The 21,239-nt window shown below is 40.3% G+C and overlaps 1 protein-coding gene across 1 annotated transcript in view; it reads right to left on the bottom strand.

Moving 5' to 3' along the window:
* Window positions 1–21,239, bottom strand: part of SNTB1 (syntrophin beta 1) — a 113,908-nt gene that overhangs the window by 49,979 nt on the left and 42,690 nt on the right. Inside the window, exon 2 of the mRNA XM_005516934.3 lies at window positions 8,301–8,517. Within this exon, the coding sequence (XP_005516991.2) occupies window positions 8,301–8,517 (217 nt within the window). The remainder of the gene's footprint in view (window positions 1–8,300; window positions 8,518–21,239) is intronic.

The following is a 21,239-nucleotide window of genomic DNA, read 5'->3' as shown; positions in this document are numbered from 1 at the left end:
ACATCAACTTTCTTTCTTTGGGAGATCTCAGGGGTCTTCAAACTGCTCTTCGACATTATTTACCAACAGCCTGGATGTCAGCACTTACATACCTTTACCTACAGATGGACATAAAAACATGATTAACTATTTGTTTTCCTCCTCCCTGCAGCACTCCCACTGCTCTTTCTTTTCCTTTATTCTGTGGCACATTTCTTGGAGCATTTATCTTTCTCCATCTCTCCAAAGTATTAGGTTTTTTTTTCTTTTTTACAAAAGTGTTTGCTAAGTAAAGTCTTCTGCAGTCTTCACTCTCTGGGTTTGTTGCTCTGCCTTGCTGGTTGGCTTCATCCTCAATCACTTTTTCTTAATTTGTGCTCCTCTTCCCTCCATGCATTTCTCAAGGCAGTTCCTTTTTTTTTTTTTTTGTTCCCCTTCACCTGATTCATTTACAGTTCCTTTGCTCTTATTTCCATTTCTCAGCTCAACCCTCTACAGCTGAAGCTGACTGGAAAAATCAAAATTCTTTGACTTTTTCAAAACTGAAGCAATGGCTGAAAAAAAACCCCAAAATGCAAGAAAAAAACCCACCAGCATATGGGTTTTTTTCATTATTTAAATATTTTCACAGGAAAGAACAACTTTGGTTAGAAGTTTTTTAATCAAAAATCCAGCTGAAAGTATTGTTCCAGTTGTAGTTACTGTCACCTCCTCATCACCCACATCCTTTCTCACCACCCAACTCACAGTCACACATTTTACTCCTGTCAGGTCGTGTTCAGCCCAGCTCACACACAGACACACACACACACACACATATACATAAATTTTTATTTATCGTCACATACATACATGCATGCACACACAGACACTGCTTCTGAGTTACACACACAGGAGCTTTGCCCATTCCTATTTGATTTATGCTGGAGATGGGAAGGATACCAGGAGCTCACCTGTATGGCCCAGAAGGATGGGGAAGGGAGAAAGCCCCATGCCATTATCCCAGAAGATTCTTTTTTTTTTTTTTTTTCCCAAGAAAATGAGACATGCCTAGTCCCACATTCACCAGGACCTGCAGAGACTGAAGGTCAGTCATGACATGCTGTAACTATCCAGTTCTACACTGGTATCTCAAACACGCTGCAGGAAAACTCAGGGGTTTCCACTGTGTCCCCAGATCCTGGCACATCTCCCAGTAATTCAGTTCTCAAACCACTGCCTAGAAACTACAGCAGAGACTTTAGGTCATTAGAAACCTATTCTAACATGATTTAACTGAACAAGAATTAAATCATGAAGAAAAAAAAAAAAAGTAATAAAGTTCACCCTAGTTTGGTGATTTGTCTCAAAAAAGACAAAAATGCTCATCTTTATGGGAAGGATAGTCCTACAGAAGTGTCTGATCTCAGTAGCTTTTCAGGAAAGATGAGAAGAAACTGAGGGCTACAAGAAAAATTGGTATGAACCAGACTGAAACTGTTTGGCTGGTGGGGAGTTTCACAAATGATGGAAAACCACTATTATGCATAATGAAAATCAAATTTAAAAATCACAGTTTCTGCCTAGAGGCTTCAGAGCTCCAGCTCCTACAGGCTTGGAAAACTGCCCCTTATTGAGATAAGATGACTACAGCTTGCAAAATGCACCAGCAATTGCAGAGCTGCCCAAAAAGCAGATGATGTAGATGACAGAGAGCTGTCAGACAACCAATTATAGAGCCATTAATTATTAAATCTATCAGTTAATGAATTATAAATTCTAGCAGTTAATGACTTGACCCAAAAATACTGTTATGAGAGAAAAAAAAGCAATGTTACAGGTCCCTCATCTGACAACCCTAGCCCTGAATGCACTGACCCTGGCTACTGAGAATGCAATGTATTGTGGAGGAAGACAAGGCCTTCCCCATGACCCATCTCACAACTCCACTCCTGTTGCCCATACCCCAACTTCTTCCCTCTCCTACCCTCAGAGTACTGAAGGGGATGCAGCCAATGCCTTTTTAGCTAATTACCTAACTTCTCTCAGCTTGAAAGAAACAATAGTAGATAAACCTCAAGTGCTGCCTACTTTGTTCATCCCTTCCAGTAAAGAGCAGATTTTGTAAGCAGATTAGCAGTTACAGCACAGGAACACAAGAGACATCCAACTTCACACAAAAGCTGGATTTGGATCTATTACAGTAAAATAGTTGGAAGCTAAGGTTAAAAACACATGTTCATCACGACTTTAAATCTGCAGCCTTTTGTGCTGTAACACAAGAAAGGCAAGGCTGTAACAGACCAAGCACACTGTGATAGCACAACAGGGTGATTTATGGATGAGGGAAGAGTCAACCAGATTTCACCCTCATTATTGTCACTTTTGTTCTTTTCTGGATTTGAATTACACTCTTTCAAGTTGCTTTACTTTAATGTTGGGTTGTTGTTATAGTAATCTAAGGAGATAATAAACACAGCCCACCAGGAAAAAAAAAAAACCCAAATGCTAACAAAAATTCATGATATAAATCAGACTGACTTGAGCATGCTCAATGACTTCTTCAAAGGACTTATTGATATTCGTATAGTAAAACATGTCTGTACCAATAATGATAATTAAATGCTATGTGCCTTTCATCCACGGATCTCAAACTGTAGCTCACAACAACACTACGAATTAAATATGGTCTCTGCATTTAATAAAGGTTCTACAGCCAGAGAAAAGCTCAAAAACAACACAAGGAGCAAAGCACAAATTCCTTGAGGAGATGTGAAGGGCAACTTTTAGCTCCCATTCTATATCTTTATCTATGCTCTATCCCCCATGCAGATCTAAGTTTTTTGTCTTTCCTTTGTCTATCTACAGCATACAGTAACAGAAAAAAGGCCCAAGTTTCCTAAACCAGAGCTCAGTCCAGGTAAATCTGTACTATGCACTAGGGAAAAAGAATTTGCACCTCCCCAGGAAGGCCCACAGAGCTGTGCATGTCCACCCAGGTCTGACACAGCATGTCAGCAGTGCCAGCACAGTGCTGGGATGGGCTGTGACCTCCTTACCCCTTGGTGCAGGGCTCAGCCTTTGCCCAGCCCCTAACCCCATCTCTGCTTGCTACTGCCTAAAATATTTGCCTCCCTGTCTCCTCAGTTCCCCTTAAGTTATATAAGCAGGAACTTGAAGAGGTACAAGAGCTCCTTGGTCTTTCATTCCCTCGTCTACTTCAAGTTGTCTTTTCATTGCATTTTTACAATCTTCTGCTTACGTCTTATATTTGTTGTGAGCATTAGTGACTCAAGTTTTTTGATGCAAGGACTTGTTTCTACTATGTCATATTAAGTCTGTTTGAAACTCAGTTCTTTTCTTAAAGAAGCTTCAACTTTTCATGTCTTATTGTAACAAAAGTAAATACATGCAAATTCGCTATAATTTGTTTTATATATATTATAAATATATATATATTTATGTTTGAGATGCCATTTTAGAATCACATTGTGCTATTTCCTGCTGCGTAAGTTACATACTTATACACCAACTACAGTTCAAAATGTTAAATCTCACTGACACTATTACTTTCCATTACTGACATTGTCATTAAATAATGTAAGAAGAAATTATTATTTAAAAATGTGTGCAAAAGGAAGTTTGGGGAGCAATGGCTTTGCAATAGACCTTGTAAATACTTCGTTCAATGAATCAGTATTTCCCAATGCAAAAAACAAAACAAAAAAACAAAACCCAAAAGACACCAAAAAAAAAAAACACCTCAAGGTAATGAAGCTCTTGAATCTATTGCTGTCTTTGGAGTAAATATGTCTCAGTCTGTCCTGTTTTTTTCCTTGATGTCTTGGGATGCTCAGGTAATTCCCAGATGCAGCTCACTGTGCAGAGTCCAGAATGAGTGGATACCAGCCAGTTCCTCTGCCATCTCGCAGTGGGCTGACCCTGACCCCAGCACCCACTAAAGTTACTCTATCACTCTCCTCCACTAGTGGACAGGGGAGAGAAAATATGACAGGTTCCTAAGCTGAGATCAGGACTGTTCCTGTTCCTAAGCTGACCAGGAGCACTCACTCACCAAATACCATCACAAACAAAACAGGCTGCAACTTCAGGAAATTAATTCAATTTATTACTTACAGAATCAGAGTAGGATACTGAGAAGTAAAACAAATCTTAAAACACCTTCTCCCCCAACCCTCTTCCTTCCCAGGCTCTACCTACTCCCTGCAGTGACACAGGGAGACAGGTAGTGAGAGTTCACAGTTCATCACAGGTTGTTTCTGCTGCTGCCCAGGGAGAGGAATCCTTGCCCTGTTCCAGTGTGAGTTTCCTCCCACAGGAGACAGTTCTTCATGGACTTCTCCAATGTGAGTCCATCCCATGGGCTGCAGACCTTCACGAACTGCTCCAGTGTGGCTCCCTTTCCACAGGGTGCAGTCCTTCAGGAACAGGCTGCTCCTGCATGGATCCCCCACGGGGTCATAAGTCTTGCCACCAAACCTGCTCCAGGGTGGACCCTTCTCTCCAACGGTCCCTGCCAGGAACCTGCTTCAGCACAGATTTCCCACACAGTCACAGACTCTTTTGGGCATCCACCTGCTCTGACATGGGCTCCTCCATAGGCAGCAAGAACATCTCTGCATCCCTGTGATCCTCCATGGGCTGCAGGAGAATCTCTGCTACTGCACCTGGATCATCTCCTGCCCCTCCTTCCTCACTGACCTGGGAGTCTGCAGGGCTGTTCCTCTCACACATCCTCACTCCAATCTTCTCTGGCCACAATTACATCTGCAAGGTAACTTTCTTATTTTCCTTTTTAAACATGTTATCACAGAGGTGTTATTGTGATTCCTGACTGGCTCAGCTTTGACCAGGGTCCATCTTGGAGCTGGCTGCCATTGGCACTGTAGGACACTGTAGGACATGGAGGAAGTTTCTGACACCTTCTCACAGAAGCCACCTCTGTAGCTCCCCTGCTACCAGAACCTGCCCATGCAAACCCAACACACACCTATAGAATGTACCTGCTCAATTGTATCTTCTGATTGTAATTCTCAATCCTGAAATGGACAATGATACAAAAAGTTCACAGCTGGGAATCTATCTCAGTCCATTTTTCCTAGCTTCCAGACCAAAGCAAACCTCTCCCATCAGAGGGCCAAATCCTGCCAGTAAGTAACCCGGTCATTAAGGCTGGACCCTGCTCAAGTTCCCTGTGAGGATCACACTACTCTGGACTCCTGACACTGGAAGAACACGTGTGCACACCAAGTGCTGACAGCATCAGGCTCACATCTCCTGGGTTTGGCTGAAAGATGTGCAAGCAGAATTTTAGGGTTGCTTAAAAAGCAGATGAGAAAACCTTTCCCATCCACACAGCATTGAATCATTTCTCCAGGGAATGTCTCCTGTGTTGCGTACAGAAGTACCTTTCCATTATGTTCCAATATTTTAAAACCACCAACAGAAAAAAATTTACCCAAGAAACCTTTTTTTTCTCCTGTTCCTTAATATCATCACCAGAAATTGATGAAAAGCTTTCTACACTGCAGCAAGATCTTCTGTTTATTGGCATTACTAGCCATGATCATTTCTACATGTCCCTTCATTTGGAGGGGATGCTCCTCTCTGAGGCCTGACATTAACATTTGTTGCTGCCACCAAAAAGGTCACCTATCAGTAAAAACACAGGCAAACAACTGGTTTAAGTAGCAATTATTTTAATCAGTTTCTTCCAGCCTAAAATATAACAAACCCTGCACCTAGAGAAGAACAGAATAGATGCTCTGCATATTTTCTCCTGTTGCCCTGTGTTTATTGTTAAAAAAAAAATCCTACACATTAATTTTGGAATAGGTTTGTATTATGGTTATTCTCCTTGGTATCTTACAGCTTTTTTTATCAGGTGACAGAAGAGACATCTCCTGATCTCCTCCAGAGTGAACCTGCAGGCAGATTAGGTGAAGGAGACATCTGAGAACTGCTGGCTCTAAAAGCATCAGACTTCACTTCTGCTCCAAAATAACAAGCTCATTGAGAGTAGACACAGACTTGAGAATCTCTGAACTGGGATCAGTCTTCCATGAGAAGGAAAAATCCTATGCAAGGCTACCAGCTGTAATGGGAAAAATAATACTCCTCCATGCCCATTAAATCCACATTTCACTGCAGCTTTCTAAGAACTGGAGAAAAGTCAGTGCCAACAAGCAAGTATTTCCTTTTGGGTCCCTTAACATAGGTATCTTCTCATGCTGAACATCAATTCAGTTCAATCCTGGTCCCAGAAGGCTACTGACATTATCCCCAACTTGCACTGAAGAAATTACTGCACTGGAAAACTCAGGCTTTCCATGCCCGCACTTGCTCTTAAATGAAAATTAGCTCAGTTATAGTCCAAAGGAGCCCTTTAATGGCCAACATATGCTTTGGCATCCTGCCAGCAGAGCCCTCTTAAAGCCATCCAGCAAGTGACACCATCAGTTACAAAATCTATGTGTGTCAGGTCACTGGATTATGAAACAGAAGTGTTGTAAGCATGTAAGGACATGGCTTAGGCTCTGCTGTGAACAAAGATAAAATTATTTTTCTGGAATCAGATTACTATCTTGGAAGGCATTCCAGTGGGAAAGGGTCGCTGCACTGTAACAGCATTTATACTGGGAAATATGAGTTCAGAATTGTTAAAAACCACTGAAACCAGTGAAGATGCTAATCCATAGGGTGCTTCTATGACACAGCAACTAGCACGATGGCGAGGTACTGCATGCTTGGATGGAAAAATCCATCTTAGACTGCACTGTGCTGGACTACAGTAAAAATCAGAAGTCACTCTTTCCACAGGAAATGACAGCAACACAAAATGCAAACCATGATAACAAGCAATATGACTCTCCCACACATTACTTCCTAGTAACAGTGAAGAACACACACATTTGTAGCATACTTAAAAAAAGTCAGCTCCATTGCAGAGGTATCATGAACAATGAGTGTGTATCACTCTCAGCCAGTCCTGGCTCTCAAATCAGCTGAAGGCTAGGAGAGTGACAGAAGGTGAAAACTACAATGAAGTCAAAAAGGAAAGGGGAAAAAAATATGAGAAAATAAAGTCAATGCAGGCAAAGTATCATTACATTTGACTGATTCAAAAAATGCCACCTGTATGAGTATTTTTAAAATACACTCCATGGCAGAGAGAAAGACAAACTCTCAGACAAGTGATACAGCTGTCAAACCTTAAACCATGCAGACATATGTGGGAAAAAAAAGTGGCCAATACCAATAAACATCTTGATCTAAACTGAGAAGGACTGCTAGGGTTATTTCTGGTTTACAGTTACACTTCTGTAGCAGTCAGTTACCCTGACTATGGTGGCAATCACTGTGTAAGATGAAGAGCCAAGGCAAAGTAAAGCCATACTAAACAATAAAGCATGAAGGAGGAAAATTAAAAAGGTCAGACAAATATAAAAAGGAAATATGCAAAACTACACAGATAAATGCAAACTAATAAACTAATAAAGTTTCTGCATTGCAGTGCAGAGATTACAGAGAAATCCATCCTTCCCAAGCCACTTTCTGCTCTCTCCACTTCTCCTTATCGTTCTCTGCAAAGGAAATGTAACTTTTGTTTATGCCTATTTGTAAATGCTGAGAATCAAAGGCATTACACCCAGCTTCTGAGCGCTGCAGAAAAACAAAAAGGCCATTATGTGGCTGGAGAATCAATCTGTATCAGTCACTTGACTGTTCCTTTTTTTTATTAGCAGCTGTTAGAGAAGGGATCAGGGAGTGTGCTGGTGCAGTGCAGCTGTTCCACATATGTTATAAATAAGGGCTGGTAGAACCTCATCCTATTTTTAACATCAGGAAAAAAAACAAGTCACAAAAACTCCCCATTAATGCCTCCTAAGCAGAACTTTTCTCTTCCTCTTGACTTTAATGTCCAGAACTCAATACTCAAACCAGATCATTCTTAAAACAATATTCATTAAAAAAGGGAAAGAAAATGCAATTTAGTGGAATCAGATTTAGCCAGCCTGGAGGATGTAACCAATTAGTGTGTGCAGTGTCTTTTCCTTCAAAAGCAGACACTTAATCAGGATGGAAACAACCCCCCGAGATTCTGTTTCCAACAAAAGTGCAGGATTCCTGCATCGAAGTTTCTCTAGCCTCACGTGGCTCAGACAGCAGCACCCACCCCTCCCAAAGCAGTGATCACTTCTCTTGCTGGACTGCTGCATGTGGCCAGAGCCCCGCTCCTGCTCACCAGCCCCAGCGCGGACAACATCAACAACCACTCGACATGGAAGGGAAATCCCAAGGCCAGGCAAATCCCCATTCACCTGTTCTCGGGGTCTGACACCGTCATGTTGCGGGTCACGTAGCACATCTTGAGGGGAATTGTCTTCCTGTCTCTGTGGATGGAGAGCGAAAGCTGCGACATCGGGTCAGCAGAGGCACAGCCCAGGCGTGGAGATTCGGGGGGAGGCGTCTCCCACCCGATCTCTGACACGGGGGATCCTTTCTTCACATAGGGGGTTGCTTCTCTCATGTATTTCACTATGGAAGAGAGAAAAAGAGATGGAAAACAATAAATAAATGAATATTCAGGAGTTGCATGCCCATGTAAGCTCTCGGGACTGGTGTTAACCCTCAGTGCTGTCCATTATTTCTGCTCACCAAGCATCCCAGCATGGGATGCTGTGCAAATACAGTGGATGGAGATGTGCCTGCTGCCAGTACTCAGTATGAATAAAAGGAGGAAAAATAACAGAGTAGGCAAAGTAAGAACATACAGCCATACAATGAAAGGGATGGAACCATCCCACCTTTCTGTGACAGTGGGTGAGCAGTCATGCAACAATTGCTTCATGCAGAAGCCATGAGCTGTCTGAGGTACAGGGATGTTTTAAAGACATTCAACCAAGTGGCAGTGAACCTATTATTACCCTATCTAAAATGTTCTAGCAATACTTCCATGATTCCAACTCATATATTTCTTCTAGTTCACACTTGTCAGTGTCCCACCACTAATCTCAACAACTATTTCTGCTTGTTGGGAAGCAGTTTTACCTAATCTACTTTTACATATATATATATGGAATAAACAAAAAACAATTCACTTCTTAGCCTTCTCTTGGGAAAATAAAATGGAGTTTGAGACGTTTGTGAAAGTGTCAGATTAGATCTCAGTCTCTTCTGGGCTTTTTTCCAGAATGGATAAGAAAAATGAATGTAGGATTCTGAAATTATCTTACTGTATTAAAACCGAACACCTCTTTTACATGTACAATTCACATTCCTCTCTTTATGCAGGCAAATACTGCAACATTTTTCTCTTGTCTTTTAATTCTTTGGTAGTTTAAGCTCACTTTTGCTTTTGCTATTCATGTGCTTCACAAATCTGCCAGTCACAATCTCCTTCCCCTTCCTGATGGAGCTCAGACAAGACCAGTGTCCCACTTAAGTGCCCTGGTCAAGCCAATATTCCCCCTGCACACAGCTGTGGTGCATCACTGGCTGCTTCCCCTTGATTGTACCCAGAACTCAAACAGCAGTGACAGGACCTGAAAGGACCCAGGCATTGTGAATTTATTTGGGGAAGTTATTAAAATGCTGTGAGAGACCATTTCAAGGAAATGGCACAGATCATTGTGTCAGCTCAGCTGAAGAAACTGGGAATGACTGAATAACAAAAGGGTGGGTAAATTATAAAAGGGCATTGTGGTGAAGGATCTTAAATTAGGGAAAGCCAACTGAAGTTTTTGCGTTCAAAATGAAAGCAAGAGAAGTATTCAGAAGAGTGGAGAAGAACAACAGTGTTCCTGTCAAAACCACAGGTTAGGTGATCAGCTTCAGCAGCACTATTTTCAAGGCACTTCATAAAAATATTACCAAGAGAGAAACCAGTACAAATCTGGAGTCCAGGCTCTGTGAGCACTGATTGCTACTTTTTCTCTAAAACACCTTAGTGCCCATCTTGCCATTGCTCATTTTATCCTTTCTTTAAAAAAAATCCATTAACTTTAATCACAAAGACTTCTGTGTTTAGGTATATTATGGGATATTCCTTTTTGGGAAGGACCATTTTTGATTTATCAGAAAGGCTGATATGTCCACCCAACACTGATGTTTTCATTTCCTTGTCCAATCCTATTCTGAGTTTTTTTCTTAAATTAATTTGTTCCCTTCTCAGGAAGGAGTTGGCACAGAGTTCTGCCAGGCTTCCAGAAACTATTTCAGGCAAAACGAGGTGAGACTGATTTTTTAAAAACTTTTTTAGATATCTACCTAAAGTCCACTATCTAAAAACCTGGGTCACCTAACTCCCCAAACCAGTGCTCATCCTTGGGTACTCCACAAATTACATGATTTTCAAAGGTGCTGAAAATAAGCAGTTGTTGCCAGTGTCATAGAGATACTGGTTTCAGCAGCTGCCATCTCAGTTTGGATGTACTCATAACCTTAGGGAAGCCAAGGAACAGAACAGTTACAGATGTGGTGAATCTATTCCTGTTAACACTGAATGAACACGACTTTGTCATTAATTTACATGGCGGAACAGTTGAAGCTGTGAAAATCACGTTCAACTTCCAACAAAATTTTGTTACCTTCAAAATTAGAGATTAATGATTGATCTGTTGAAAAAGTAATCCAGTCAGTTTTTGAACCCTGGTGCAGTGACATGCCAGCAAATGTGATTCCAAATAAAGATCCAGATCTCAACAGTGTAGCTATTTCATCTGTGCTATTTTTGTCCTTTTTCAGTTGCAGCTATATCCATTCAACCTTAGCATATTTTAATTAAGAAAAGAAGAGAGGGGCAAGGGGAGGAAGGAAGCTGAAGTAGAAAAATTGGCTGAAAACCTAAGCAGGAACACAGAATGTGAATTTAATTCCCCAGAGATGGGACAGAAGAAAAGAGGCAGCCCTTCCATGAGCCAAAAGCCAAGTTTCCATGCGATGTACTGGTGAATTCATGGCAGACAGCTGCAGTGTTTCACAAAATCCCATGAAAAAGGAAGGAGGAGTAGGGGGAGAGCAGAAACACAATCCTCTTTCCAGAAACTGAGCCTTAAACACAGCAAAAGCCAGGAACACTACCTTGAGGAAGTACATCCTATGAAAATTCCTTCCAACTCCTGACCTCACAGACATCTATCTAGTTGCTGCTACATCTCAACAGAAGATGGTTGCTCGCCCCAGGGATATGAATAAAGAGTGATTAATGCATAGATAAACTGCTAACACCATCTTCATATGAAATTCCACAGTAGAATGAAAAAATGAAGTAAACATGCTTTCTCTTAAAAAAAAAACCAAAAAAACAACAATTTTCTAGCTTTTGCTAATAACATCCCACTTCCTAGTAAACACAAGCACAGCTCTCTGGATTCATGGCTGAATTCTGCTGGGTTTTACAGCCCAGACTTTATGGCTGTTGCATATTCAGGTGTGTTTCATATTTTAAAAGCCCCCAAATGGACACATATAAAAGCACAAATATAATATGGGAGTGGAACAGGTGGAAGAACTTGATTCATTTATGTATTTTTTTTGTTATTATTTAAACTTCAGAGCCATTGCTTTCCATTTCCTTCCTCAACATCTGTAATTACATGTCCATAACCAAAGCCCAGTTTACGAATTTAGCTGAAATCAGGCACACACTGTTCAGATGACTCATAAGTTTTATCAGCAATTATTTCCTATTTACCTCTAAATTCTGGGTGCAAATACTGCACCAAAAAATTGCTGGTTTATAACAATGCACCAGCAACCCTACTACATACAGAGAAATTTAGGATGACCCCACATGTTTACATTTTGCACCCTGTTCACTAAGCAGCTCTTAATCCACATAGCAGAAAACAAGTTGATACCGGTATCTATTATATGTATACATTATATGCGTCATATTCCTATTCCACACTGCACGATCTGAGAATCATGGATACAGCAAAGTTAAACTGAAGTTATACAATACACTTCATCATCAAGTTTTAAAAACAGCAAAAAAGATGATACAGTCTATTGGACATCAAAGTAATAATGTGGATAATATTCTGCTTTCAGAGCATTACACTCAAGAGCTGGATTTCCTTTTCGATACAGTAGCACAAATTCAGGTACTAACTGAAAAAGAAAGCAACTATCAAAAACACTGGTTTTATATATTGCCAATGAAACTACCTATTGAATTAAAACCTCGAAACATTTAATGAAAATAAGTAAAGCATGCTGTTGTATAACAACTCTGAATTATGAATAGCTATTTTATAGGCATGTATACACATATATATACCTTCAGAATATATACCTATGTCTAACATATATACAAATATATATTTATATTAAAATGCAACAATCTTTATGACCACCTGAACACTGCAAATACAGAAAACAACATTAAGGGACTCAGAAAAAAATTCTAATAGTTTCATTATTATATCTCAATTTACTTATAAATTTAGTCTGGAATTGTCTAAACTCATTTGTTTGTTGCTATAGCTCAACTTCAGAGATCCTTATATCAAGTACTAATTAATGATCCATACCCTTTTGCTGCACCAATAATAAGAAACTGCGGTCAAGCAATTAAAATTCCAATCTCCGGAGCATCCCTCCCCACAAAGAGAAGAGGAAGGGAAGTGGCAATCAAATGAATTAATCCACTGATGCACATTGAAATATTTTTGATTTATTTTTTGATCTGCAAGACAGGCAATGTAGCTTCCAAAAAAGCACTTCATTTATAAGCGCTTCTGCCAAGTCCCAAGACTCCACAATTAATCCTTTGTTTCTGTTCACAGATGACTTTTTTAGAGGGGGAAGAAGCAGGCTTTTAATGAGAGAAATACTACAGACCAACTTGGTCAGGTTCTTGGCCAGACGCCTTTCTGAGGAACTGGGACTCTTCTGACACATTCAAACTGTTTCCTAGGAGGGAAGACAAAGACCACTAAGGGGAAGCCAGCAAGGGGAGGAAAGATCTTTTGTTACTACAGGAATGAGAACAGGATGTGTAGGTTTACAGTAGGGAAGTAAAAGGAACAACATACCTGAATCTGCTTGAAGACACTTGATCAAGGAATTCCCCTTTGCAGGAGAAAAGCACAGAGTGTCCTCTACCATAATACCAGAATTTGCCTGCTTGGCTTTATGTGAGAGATCAAATTTCCTCTAAACTCAAGCCAAGTGCATGCCTTATAGTCAAGCACTGTATAAAAATGAGATGAGCTGCTGGTGCCATCATCAAAACTAAGACCCAAAGGAAAGAATTTATGAGTCAGACCGTCTATGAAGACGTGTCACATGATCCTTTCAGCAGCTTTAATGTGGGCATAAACCAAAAAAACAGTCAACAATCCTGCTTGTCTGTTTCCACTACATTTCCTACAGAAACATCTGCTACTACTTTCGGACAAGTATTATCTGTTAACATCATCTGCCTTCCCCCTTGTTGAAATGGATCTGAAATAGTAAACCTCTTGATCTGCCAAAAGCATCATATCTCCACCTCTGGGAGATGATAAAACTTAGTTAAAATGAACACCTTGTGATAATAAAAATCCCCTTTATGCTTTGGCCATTTCTCACACTGTAGTGAGACTATGCTCAGTTTCCCATTTTCTGCTGTTTTTAAAGTAATTCCACTGAATTACTTTTATTTCGGTGTACTGTCTATTCATCTCTTAGAGAGATAGGCTTGGATTTAAATCACAAGGGGCTGTTTTTAAATCCTTTTTAAAATACACTGCAGTTACTATACTTTTTATATGGAATACAAGGATGAATCTTTCAAAATAATAACTTAAGAAAGATCTAGAAGAGAAACACATCTTTAAGATAAAGTTTACCTGAAAAAAGCACCTTAGCAATTGGTCCCAAAAGGTGGCTAGTAAGCAATCATGCTTCAAGTTTGAGTTTTCAGTAGGGACAAATAGGCGGGATTAAAAAAATAAACAACTGCATTTTAAAAATATAAAGATTACTTCATAGTATCCTTTTAAATTTGCAGCTGCTTTTATAGGAAAGGCGAAGCTATGTTAAGGAGGGCTATAAGCACCATCACACATTTGCATTCAACAAATGAAGACAGTACCTTCAAAGTATCTTGCAATAAGCAATTTAATGTTGTTAAGAGAACTTCTTTGTCAACAATGCAAGAAGACCTGCAGTCCTGGCCCCATCAAACACGAGAAAATGGGACTAAATAGGTTAGTCTCAGGAAGCCATGCAACGTTTGTGAGGTTTCAAGTTTGTGAAACCTCATTGTTTTGATACCTTGAAAAGGTCACAGTGATTAGCTACACTGTGTTATCTACACAGGCTTCAAAAAACATACCTCACCACCAAAAATGTCTTAGAAGTTAAGAAATGGCAGGGGAAAGCTTGTGTGACAGCAGAAGTCTTGGCTGGAGCAGTGGGCAGCCCCTGTGGACGCTTCCTCCTTCCCATCTGCACCAGGGGCCTCCACTCTGATTCCAGCTCTTGTGAAACTCACACATGCAATGGAGATTACACTCATGGCCCATCCCATGCTGCTGAATAACACCAAAAATTCTTCTGTTACTTATCCTCAGTTTCTTTTCCTGAGACTTTGCCTGTGATGTGGGCTGATTCAGCCACTGATTCCCTAGGCTGATGTTTCCCCTTTAGCAATCACTTCAACTGTTTCTGAGTTTCCTCAGCATAAATGTTTTCTACAGAGGAAAGGCTTTACATGTCTCCTTATCATACGCAGCATATCAATTTTGTCAACTGTAAAGCCTCTAAATATTAATTCATTTTCATTCCTCCACAGAGCTGTGGTTTTGTACTGCACACAGAGCAGCATGAAGCACACAACTCAGACCCCACCAGCCTATACCAGGCAGCCTGAAATCTTCACCTCCAGTCAGCACTGCCCACCCACTTCTCTCTGAGATCACTTGGAGCTGGTCACTGCTAACCTTCCCCCTTCAGCTCCTTTGTGAGCTGCATTTCCATGGCCTAATAATAAAGTTCACGTTTAAAGTTAACAGCAGCCATGCTAGAGGAAGCAGGAGAAATTTCAGTGCTGGAGTGAGATTCTTCTGTATTTCTGTTCGAAACAGATTAACAGAAGGTAATCAGACAAACTTTGTCACACAGAATTACAATGGAACTGGAGCTGGAATATGTGACACCAGTACTTAAGCTGATGAAGGGATTAAAAACAGTCACCGGTTGTCAGTAACCTGGTAGACAAAAATTTCAAACTGGTAAAGTAATAATAATAATAATAATAATAATAATAAACTAAAGGCAGACTTTCCATTGGGTGTTTCTCAATACTTTCCATTACTCATACCTACTATGCTGAATTTGCTACAGTCTCCTTCAAGTAATTTAGTTTATTTTCAATTTCAAATTTTCTGTTTCAATCGATTGGATGTATTCAGCTCAGTTTTGATATGTCACTAACAATAATTGCATGAATTCAAGGTCCCATAAGCTATTAATCCATATTTCAAAAACTTTACCTACTGCAGCAAAATAAATGCATGCATATTTCTCTCTTCATAATCTGAAAAACAAATTTTAGCTTGTAAATCACAGAAGTACAATGTTTGGTTAAAAAGAAGATGCTTATAGCTTGATCTAGGGGACAATGATGCTATCTTGAAGAGCTTGTACTCAAAAGAAACAGGACCCAGTGGAGAACATGGAGCAGCTACATTGCACAAGTGCCTGTTATCAAATAACTACAAATTGAAAAAACTACTGCCAAAACCTGAAGGCTGTAGCTATTTAACCTACTACATTTTTTAAGTAAAATGTGACACAGCTCATTTGCTGCATTGTTATGTGACACTGAACTCTGCAATTAGAACTAAGCAGATCTTTCATAATGGAAGTAGAAAACATCTGAAACCGGCAATTTGGGAGCTGAACATGGAAATTAGCAGTCACATTTTGAGAAAAAGCATTGTGGGACCTGTGAGTCACTGATAACCAAACCGGAGCTCCTGTTTGTCCCCCAAGGTAGAATGTTTCCTAAGTTTTAAAAAAAAAAAAAAAAAAAAAGTGGTTTAGTCAAATGGTATTAGGAGTACGTACTCCTGCCCTAAAGTACAACAGAAAAATGTAACTTCATGTAAAGCAGAGAAATGGAGCAAAATACATTTCTTCAATGGAACTGCAGCACTCAGATTTCAAAGGGCCTTCTCCTACCCCAAATTGACACTATGTTTTAAAATCTTTTACCTAAATCTCAGGAATAAGTTGATTCAGAATTTCTTGTGTGCTTCTCATGCTTGTTTCCCTGCCTCTGCCAGTATTTATAGATCCCTCTCCCATCACCCACACACTCAGATGGAATTCAAGGTGTCTGGCATTGCCAGCATGCTATAATTTTTCTATTTACATGAGTAATCTCAAGTGTCAGAACAAATATTTCAACTGCTAGTGATCATGTGAAAAATACATAAGGGTATTACAGTTTTAGAGGATGCTGTTATTTCAGCAGGCACACAAATCATTAAGTAGTACAGGGTAGACTGCAAATGGCACTCACTGAGAGGGAAATTATTATGCTGTGTATGATTGTACCTGTTTTACAGATGGCTAAACTGACACAGGCAAGTTAAACTGCCTTCCTCAAAGTCATGCAGTAAGTCACTAACAGAGCTCTCAGCATTACACTCAATTTCTACTTATATTACTTTCCCTGTTTAAACAACTCAAAAAGGTCCTAGTGCCAGAGAAAACTGGATTCACAATGTCTACTGTTTTCTCCCTATGAGAAGACCTTTGAAGACCTTGTAAGATCTCCAGGATTTATTTTGAAGAGCAGAGTTGAAATCTCTGAAAGTTTCAGTTCACCCTTTTCATTCTTCACTGGACAACACCAAGAGCTTTGAAAATGAAAAAGCTCAGGGCACACATTCAGCTAAGAACTTGCTGTAACTCCTCTAGTTGGGCTGTGCATGAAAAGGCACCAAAAAAGTCCTTGTTTTGGGAAATCCTTTAGTTTGCAACCTTACCAACAGGACAGGCCAATGGCCATACCCAGAGTCCTCAAGTAACAGAGATTAATGAATACTTATCCACATGGGGAAGGGAGGAAGGGAGGGAGAATACAAACACTAAGTTCAATGGCAAACACAAATCCTAAACTGATTAGGGGAAACTGGGATGAATGTTTCTGACATGGGCATAATGTAGTAACTCTGTTTTCACACAGATCAAGAGCACCTTTGCCTGGTTCTGAAGTCCAAGCACAGCCTCACACTGCCTCCACTCTACCTAAAGTCATTTGCAAGATTAACCAGGCAGACCTGGAATGAGATTTGGCTGTACACCTATTTCCTGGCTCATCTACAGGCTAGAAGAAAACCACCTGAAGCAGACAGATTGCTCACTGAAGCACTGGGAGGGAGAGAAGAGCTCACATGACACCACCCCTTGTATTTCAAGGGGTAAAGGAAACAGGACAGTATATGCAGGAAGGGTAATGAAAACAGTTGGACAATGAAACATTAAACCATATCCTTGTCCCTCAGTTCTTTGGTTCCAAATTGAATGGAGCTCTTTTCTACCACGGATTATGGATTTCTCTAGGAATAAGCCAGTGAAATCCTATCAACAAACTACAACAATCAACAATTAAAGAATAAGAACAGCAGTCATTAGCATCAGCTAAAAGGTTTTCAGAAACCACCTGCACTTTGAGCAAGCATGGGAAATTCTCAGAACTGACTCAGAAAGAGACTGAGACTGAAATGCAACTGTGCTGCCATAGGACCATGGATGGCATTGTGTAGTGCTCTTTGCATCTCAGAGTCTCTTACCAAGATGACAGCTCTTCTGTTCTCATCCCTAAGCAGCTATAGTTACTGTGTCTTAAAAAAAATGCCAGTGATCCATGATGGAATATGGTCCTCCTGGAACTCCACTGCATAATGCAATTTGGGGTGAGAAATACTTGGGAGGAGGGGAAAGTTTATTACTTTTAAATAGCCTCATCTAAAACTATTCTACAGACAGGATCTCAAAAATGAATTAGTGAACACAGTGAACAAAGGAAGCAATGAAAATCCTCACAAAAATACTTATTTTAGAAATGTTTTTGGTTTTTTTCCATGAAATGGTTTTGTGAAGTGCTTTAAAAAAGACATCTTCATCCAAATTCTTTTCTTTCTCTACAAACAAAACAGAACTGTGAATTGACATTTTGATTTAAAATGTCTTTTTAAGATCAAACTCCTTTTCTAATAAATATTGCATAGAGTTTCCCAGCATCCATTTTGTCAGCTGGAAAATTTATACAGTTATGATTCTATTAGATTTCTTGCAGTGGACTGGGCATTTAATCAATGAGAGCAAAGAACATCTAAATAGGGTTAGGCTGCAAATTCCTTTCAGTGAGAAGTTAAATCCCCATTAGCTTTAAGCCATAAGCCCCCTCTGGGTTTAGCACGCAGCTTAAAAGATAACTCTGTGAGGGGTCATGGCTCTTTACTGAGGCACAGAAAGCCTATTTCACAGATCACCCTGCAATAATAATGTAAATATAATCCCGTTCCAGTGGGCACTTTATCCTTACAGAAAACAAGCAATGTTTTCTGTCCCAGAAAAAAAACAACACATTAATCTTCAATTTAAGGGCGAAATAATTCCCTGCTTCACTCCAGCCCTATTATAGAGAACTACTGAGTCTGTCCTCACCGTGAGCTGATGCTGGGGCCAGCAAAGTCCCCCCACCTCTCTGTAGGGCAAGACAGGACCAGGTTGCTCTCTGCAGCTGCTTTCAGCAAGTGAAGTTGTTTCGGCACATCAAAACACATTTGCTAAATGCCAGTTTTGACTGTTTCAGGTTAGGTCAAAGCCAGGTTAAAATAGTACAACCTATTGTTTTTCAAAGTCTGCAAACTGCCTGCCAAGTACTTTTTGGTCAACTAGTACAAGAGGCTGATAACAGAGGCTGGAAAAGAAACTGGCAACTTCAAGCTGAGCTTCAAAGGGCTGTAATAAAATGCAACCCCGGTTCAAATCATCACAGAGAAACCATTTGTTTAATCAGTGAGAAGAATGCTAATTTGTTTATATATCAAATTTATTTGCCATTTGTACTACTGGACCACTTACTAGGATTAGTGAGGAACCAGGGCACAACAGCCTCAGATGCTGTGCAAACACAGAACAAAAAGCTGGTCCCCTCCCAAAGATCTTAGAAATCAAGTACAAGTTAAAGGACAATAGGGACATGACAAGGAAATAAGCAGGCAGAAGAACCCACAGTAAAAATCACGCATGTATCTCCCTATGTTGTTACAGCTGCACTGCATTCCCTGTAACAGAGACAGCAGTACCAGGTGCTGTTTGTAAAAACACTGAAAAAACATGAGTGAGGTGATACAGTTGCTAGGATTCTTTTACAATTAATAGTGGCAAAATTTTTCCCTTGTTATCAGTGCTACTTCCGAAGCAGGAACTCCATCAAAATATAAACTTTCAACACCACCTCAGGCATAAAAGGTTTTCACACTGGAGCTGTAGCCTGAATTCTGCTTAGATATAAATATAGATATAAAAGCATTTGTCTGAAGCAAGGACAGCTCAGGTGACCGGGAACAGTTAGCCAGATAAGATGCCCAGCAGAGCCTGGATGGGCAGGCAGGCTGGCCTTGAGGTACATATAATGAAAAGTCCTCAATACATGTGCAGATTAACAGCAGCTCTGCTGAACCTCACAATCTCTGTCTTGGCCTCGCATGATTCACACAAAAGGGGGGAAAAAAATACCCTGCTTGTATGTCTGTCCTGTGAGACCTGGGAATAATCCTGTTGCAAAAGTAAATAAGCTTGCAAGGCTTGCAGACTGAAAGCAAAGGATAGTACATGTGTATGCTTCATTAGTGTAACTGGTTTCCTTCATGCTCTGGTGTGGGAATACCTGTGAAATGAGGAGCTGGAAGCTTTCTCAGCCACATCTGTGCTTTTACAGAGGCTTGGGGATACACAACAGGGATAACTATCTGTTAGAGGCTTATTTGCTTTATTTAGCTCAAGGGCAGGTCTCACTTGCTACTTGCAGACAGCACAATCAGATTATATCAGGGCTGCTGCTTCTTTCCTTTTTTTTTTTAACAGCAGCAGGACTGATGGGCACAGAGGGGAAAAGAATGTATGAAGAATAATTTCTGCCTCAAAGTGCTTCTGATCTCAAGGTCACTTACAATTTCTGCCAAAGTCACTGAGTTCATCATCAGTGGGAATGAGCTCAGGTCATATGGTCAAATCTGAAGATATGAGTTGTCTATAAAGAAGCAAAAAATGGGAAGTGGGAGGAAAACTAACCCTGGCAGGTTATGTAGCAACATAAGCAGCTGTTGAACTCCAGTTCAACAAGAGATATCCCAAATGGAACCACTGGAAAAGAGCTTTGACATCAGCTTTAGTGCTGACACCATACCTCAGTGCAGGTTGCAAACACCAGCCCGTGTCCCCACAGTCAGGGTGACTCTTCTCTCATCTTGCACACCAAAGGCCATCAAAATATTATCAACATATATTTCTAAAGAGATCACTCACATAAATAAGCTGACCTTTGGGTTTATTGCTATTGTTGGTTTGTGCTCCAGTGTTTAAAGGACAAGTTTGAAACTCTAGATAGCAAATAGCAGAAACTAAAAATTTAGTATTTATATCATACTCATCTACAACTCTTTAAAGACCAACTCTGCAATTTCTCCCCTTTTAGAAGCTATAAGAGGCTGAAGTAAAGCTTGTGGCAGATTGAGACCCTAAAGCAAAACCTTTGAGGAATCTGCCTGATTGGTTATTGAATTTAAGAAAAAAAGACGAGGATCTGGGAGAGGATTTTAAGCTAGCTGGTGGCAGAGGTATGTCTGTGACATTTACATCTCTTCTGCCATGGGGAATGTTAGAAACTTATTCTGGTGGGTAAGTAATGGCCCACTAGTTATCCCAGGTCAGAAGCTGAGAATACTGGAGTGCTTTAAACTCTTTGTTTAACCAAGGGTTATTCTGTAGCTCTTTCATTAAATGAATGATAGATTAGAGAATGTACAAGCCTATCAATTCCAAAGAGGGCAGACCAGTTCTGTGCCAGTACGTGCCAGTAAATTCTACTTCTAGGTCACTTTAGCTTCCTCCAGAAGGAGGAAGCTCACACTATTTATATTGCACTTCCTTTTCTTAGCCCACTGAAGGGACAAATCATCATCACCTTCAGAGGCAGGACTAGGAGACTCGTAGTATTCTTTCAGATTGACAGCACAATCCCTGGATCT

The sequence above is a fragment of the Pseudopodoces humilis genome, chromosome 1, assembly GCF_049639895.1.
Source record: "Pseudopodoces humilis isolate 2021_Gansu_Grassland_sample_001 chromosome 1, ASM4963989v1, whole genome shotgun sequence".
Classification (NCBI taxonomy): Eukaryota; Metazoa; Chordata; class Aves; order Passeriformes; family Paridae; genus Pseudopodoces; species Pseudopodoces humilis.
Note: the sequence above shows the minus strand (reverse complement) of the source record. Positions and strands in the feature narration are given on the sequence as shown.